Source organism: Cicer arietinum, chromosome 4 (assembly GCF_000331145.2).
Source record: "Cicer arietinum cultivar CDC Frontier isolate Library 1 chromosome 4, Cicar.CDCFrontier_v2.0, whole genome shotgun sequence".
Lineage (NCBI taxonomy): Eukaryota > Viridiplantae > Streptophyta > Magnoliopsida > Fabales > Fabaceae > Cicer > Cicer arietinum.
In genome coordinates this window covers 55,106,599-55,110,608 of record NC_021163.2, presented here as the reverse complement: position 1 = coordinate 55,110,608, position 4,010 = coordinate 55,106,599, and the positions used below count along the sequence as shown (strand labels likewise).

Genomic DNA, 4,010 nt, shown 5'->3' with positions numbered 1-4,010 from the left:
ATTAATGAGTTAAGTATGTGAAAATTAGTATTAGAGCATTGGTTTTTCTAGGTAGTTTAAGTCAATAAATAGTTTTATCCATACATGATATTAGAATATTATTTGCTAGTTTTTAAAAATATTTACAAGTATGGTCTTTTGCAAGTACCTCTTCCATAGTAAACGGAAGAGAGAATCCAAGTCCTATCCTAGGAGACTCAAAAGTTAATCAAAAAGAATTTTAGACAAGTAGCTCGGTTGGTAAACTAAATAATGATTCAAATGAGTTATAAGAAGAAAGCTTTGGATTCAAATTTCTTTTATGTAAATTTTAGTCTTTACTTTTTTATGCAACTTTTTCTTGATAAGTTTTTTTATACGATTTTAGTCCCCTAAATTTTTAAACATTTTTCTCAAACTATATTGATATATTTTATTTTATAAAAACTAAAATAAACCATTTTAGATTTATTAAAAATATTTTCAATAATTTAAAAACAAACATAAATGTGACATAACTTTCATGTCAACTTATTTAATTGTCACATTATTCCAAATTGAAAGTAAAATTGAAAATGGAGTAAAACATCTAAAATTTTCAAAAATTAAAAAACTAAAATTTATTATCGTAATATATTAAAATGGACTCATGAATCATTCATCACACATAATAACATTTTATGTCACATAACTCTATTTGTGTCACTTCACTTATTCTTCATACATTACACAATTTCATCAATTATAATTCATCGGTAAAAAAAAAAGTTTCAACATTAACAAACATCAATAACAATTCATAATGTAATAAATGTGAATTTTAGATGTGAATGTGAATTTATCATTAATAACATTAATAAATTTTTCTTTATTTATCATTTATTAAATGTGAATTTATTATATGATTATTCATAAGATAACTTCAAATATCTATTTTCTTTTTTGCTGAACCAAGATTCAAAAAAACATAAACCACAACCTCGAGACATAAACGATTGTTCATGTTAACTTCCTCTCCGATTTGAGTATAACAAAATTGTTTTTGTTGTGTTTGATGAACTGCAATTGATGTTTATATCCATTTGAGTAATTGACTTTGGTATATTTTTCTCCTTCACGACTATTTCTTCTTCCATAAGGGATTGCTAGCCATTAGAAATGTGTGTTCCATTTTATGCCTAATATTTAGTTACATAATTTTATGTTATCTTTCATTTACAATGTCACTAATACAAAAACCTAATTTATTTTATTTATGTCAATTGCACTTATTGATGTTTCATTCAACAAACTATACTTTTTGCCTCCTTTCGACCGTTTCTTATTAGGAAATTTGCTCTTCTTTTTTTTAAACTATAAGGTTTTGATAATTTCCAATTTCCATGTTCAAAGTAGATCAAATTTTACAATGGATATTTTTATAGCGCAATACATCAATTGAACAATGATTGAAAATTTACATAATTCTTGAGAAAATAAAGTTCCGATAGTAATTAGGAAATAATAATAACTATATATTGCCCCAAAAGGATAATTTGAAACCTTAAATATATGTTTTAAACTTTATGTCCTCCAATTCAAATTTGAATATTTCCTTTTGTGTTCTCCTCTAATTATGAGTGACATTATATTTGTTATTTTTGACTCATATAACTCAACAAAAAAGATCTAACATAAGAGACATATGAATTGGAGATGAACGGATAAAGACTACAAATTATATTTTAATTAAATATTTTAGATTTGTCACAAATTTATAAATTGTTATTCATTTTAAATGTCTTATTTACTATTTTTTTGTCTTAAATTATTTGTCATTTTATAGTACCAATACAACATTAATTACTTTTTTTTTCCATTAATATACTATTTTTTTATTATATTTAAACTTATCAAATCTTTCTACTAACAACAATTAATAAATACATTTGAATAAAGAAAACATTTTATTATTAAAATCAACACAACAAATTATTTTCTTAAGAACCGTTCACCTCAAAAGAGACATTAAAAATGAGACAATGAAGTACATAACTTAAGGAGTAATATCGTATTTTTATACTAATACAATGAAAATATAATTTCTATCGAATTTCATAATTATTCTATTATAAATACACATATTTTCATAATTAAATTTAATTGATGTACTTATATTATTATACATTTGTTTTAATTCAATCATTTTTTTAAGTTAACCAATTACTGTAAAAAAAGTATTTATTACTTTAAATTCAAACCATTTAATCATTTGTTAATTCTTTAGTTGTTTTATAAAACTTATATATGATAATATTATTTTTAATATTTTTTAAAATTATTCTTTTACGACGTGACTAATATTTTATTGTCAACTTATTTTTCTATAGTTCATAAATATGATTAATTATTATTATTTTGAATATGTAAAATAAAGCTGTAAATAGAATTATTGTATTTATAAAATATTAAATCCGTACGTGTTAAAAGGAGCAAGTGTTGGAGAGTGGCTCGTGGAAGACACAAGCTGAATGCACGTGAGTTTCTATCCCCACCTTTCTTTCTCAGCACTGTTCTCTACCTCACCGGAATGCCAACATGAACCAATGGAACCCCCTGCCGCCTCAAAACTCCTCCAATACTCCGCCAGATTCACTTCCGCCACCCTTCGCTAACCCCTCCAATCGCAAACACACTGTCAGGTACTACTAGTTTGTTTTTGCTTCAATTATTTTTTGTAGTTCTAATCATGAAACCGTTATTACCGTTGCGTTTTTCCAACATGTTTGTTTTTGTTTAACTATCTGACTAATTAAGTGTTTTGTGTAGGGAGAGGAGTGAGGTGGAAGGTGGGGATGCAACTGCCGCTAGAAAAGTTCAGAAGGCGGACCGTGAGAAAATCAGGAGGGATAGATTGAACGATCATTTTCAAGATTTGGGAAACGCCTTAGGTCAATTAACACTCAAACACAATCCATTTCTCCTCTTTATTTATTTCAATGCATCTAACACAAATCATTTCATATTTCAACTTGCCTTTGTTTCTGTGGACATACCAATTTTTTTTTCGTGTCTCTGAAATTGTGGTTTCGGCCTTCGGTTGACCATGTGACCTGTGTTGTCAATTAACGGCTATAGTGGTGTTGAAGCTCTTTAGCATAGCGGAATTTGAGCTGCAATGCGCAGTTTAGCAATAAATATTGTCAAATAGTGTGTATCATAGTGGAATTTGAACAAACTGCAATTTTATGCGATACCAAATTGACAACATTGCATGTGATTGGACGAGTCAATTGTGCTTTTTTTTTTTTTATGAGTTGAATATTTTTGCCATGATTTATGCTTCTTGTATTGTTCCTCGTGTATGTTTGGTGAAAGACTTGCGGAAGCTCCCTTTAGGAGGTTTGATATAATAAGTGAGATTGTAGAAGGGAAAGGACACATTCATGAGGCTGAAAATATCGATTGTTGGATGAAGAGTAGACGGCTCTTAATCTAACTTCACCAAATTAGCGTTAAAATACATCTCAATATACAACTCATGACTATAGCTATGTTGTCAGTACTAGAAAGCAGAGCGGCCAACCCCAAAAGTGGGTTAGCAAGATAGCATCATGACCTACATTTAGAGTAAATACACAAATTGGTCATGACAAAAAATATGGAGACCTATTTAGTTCCTTAGAAATGATTAATACTATAGTCTGGTGCTTAAGAATTTAAAACATGGATCAAGTTAGTTATTTTTAGGATAATTTTTAGAGACATTTTAGTCTCTTTGCGGGTCTCCCTTGACCAACATTTAAGATTCTTAAGGATCGGATGGTATTTTTCCTTTATTAGGGACCAGTGTTTTTTTTATAGTTTTAGACATGATTTGTTATAACATGTTATGGCATCATTGTTTGATTCACATATTTGACTCCATAAGTGGAAAAGGCCTTTGATTGTTGTTGTCTTACAAGCAAATGTATGAATTATTATACATAATTATTGCCAATTTTAAATGGTAATTGTTACTTAGTTGAGATATTTATGTCTGTTGTACACGA

At 27.9% G+C, this 4,010-nt stretch overlaps 1 protein-coding gene across 1 annotated transcript in view; it reads left to right on the top strand.

The window, feature by feature from the left end:
- Nucleotides 1-2,455: 2,455 nt before the first annotated feature.
- LOC101509613 (transcription factor bHLH121-like) overlaps nt 2,456-4,010 on the top strand; it is a 2,871-nt gene continuing 1,316 nt past the window's right edge. The window contains exons 1-2 of the mRNA XM_027333191.2: nt 2,456-2,660; nt 2,788-2,929. Of these exons, the coding sequence (XP_027188992.1) occupies nt 2,557-2,660; nt 2,788-2,929 (246 nt within the window). The 5' untranslated portion in view covers nt 2,456-2,556. The remainder of the gene's footprint in view (nt 2,661-2,787; nt 2,930-4,010) is intronic.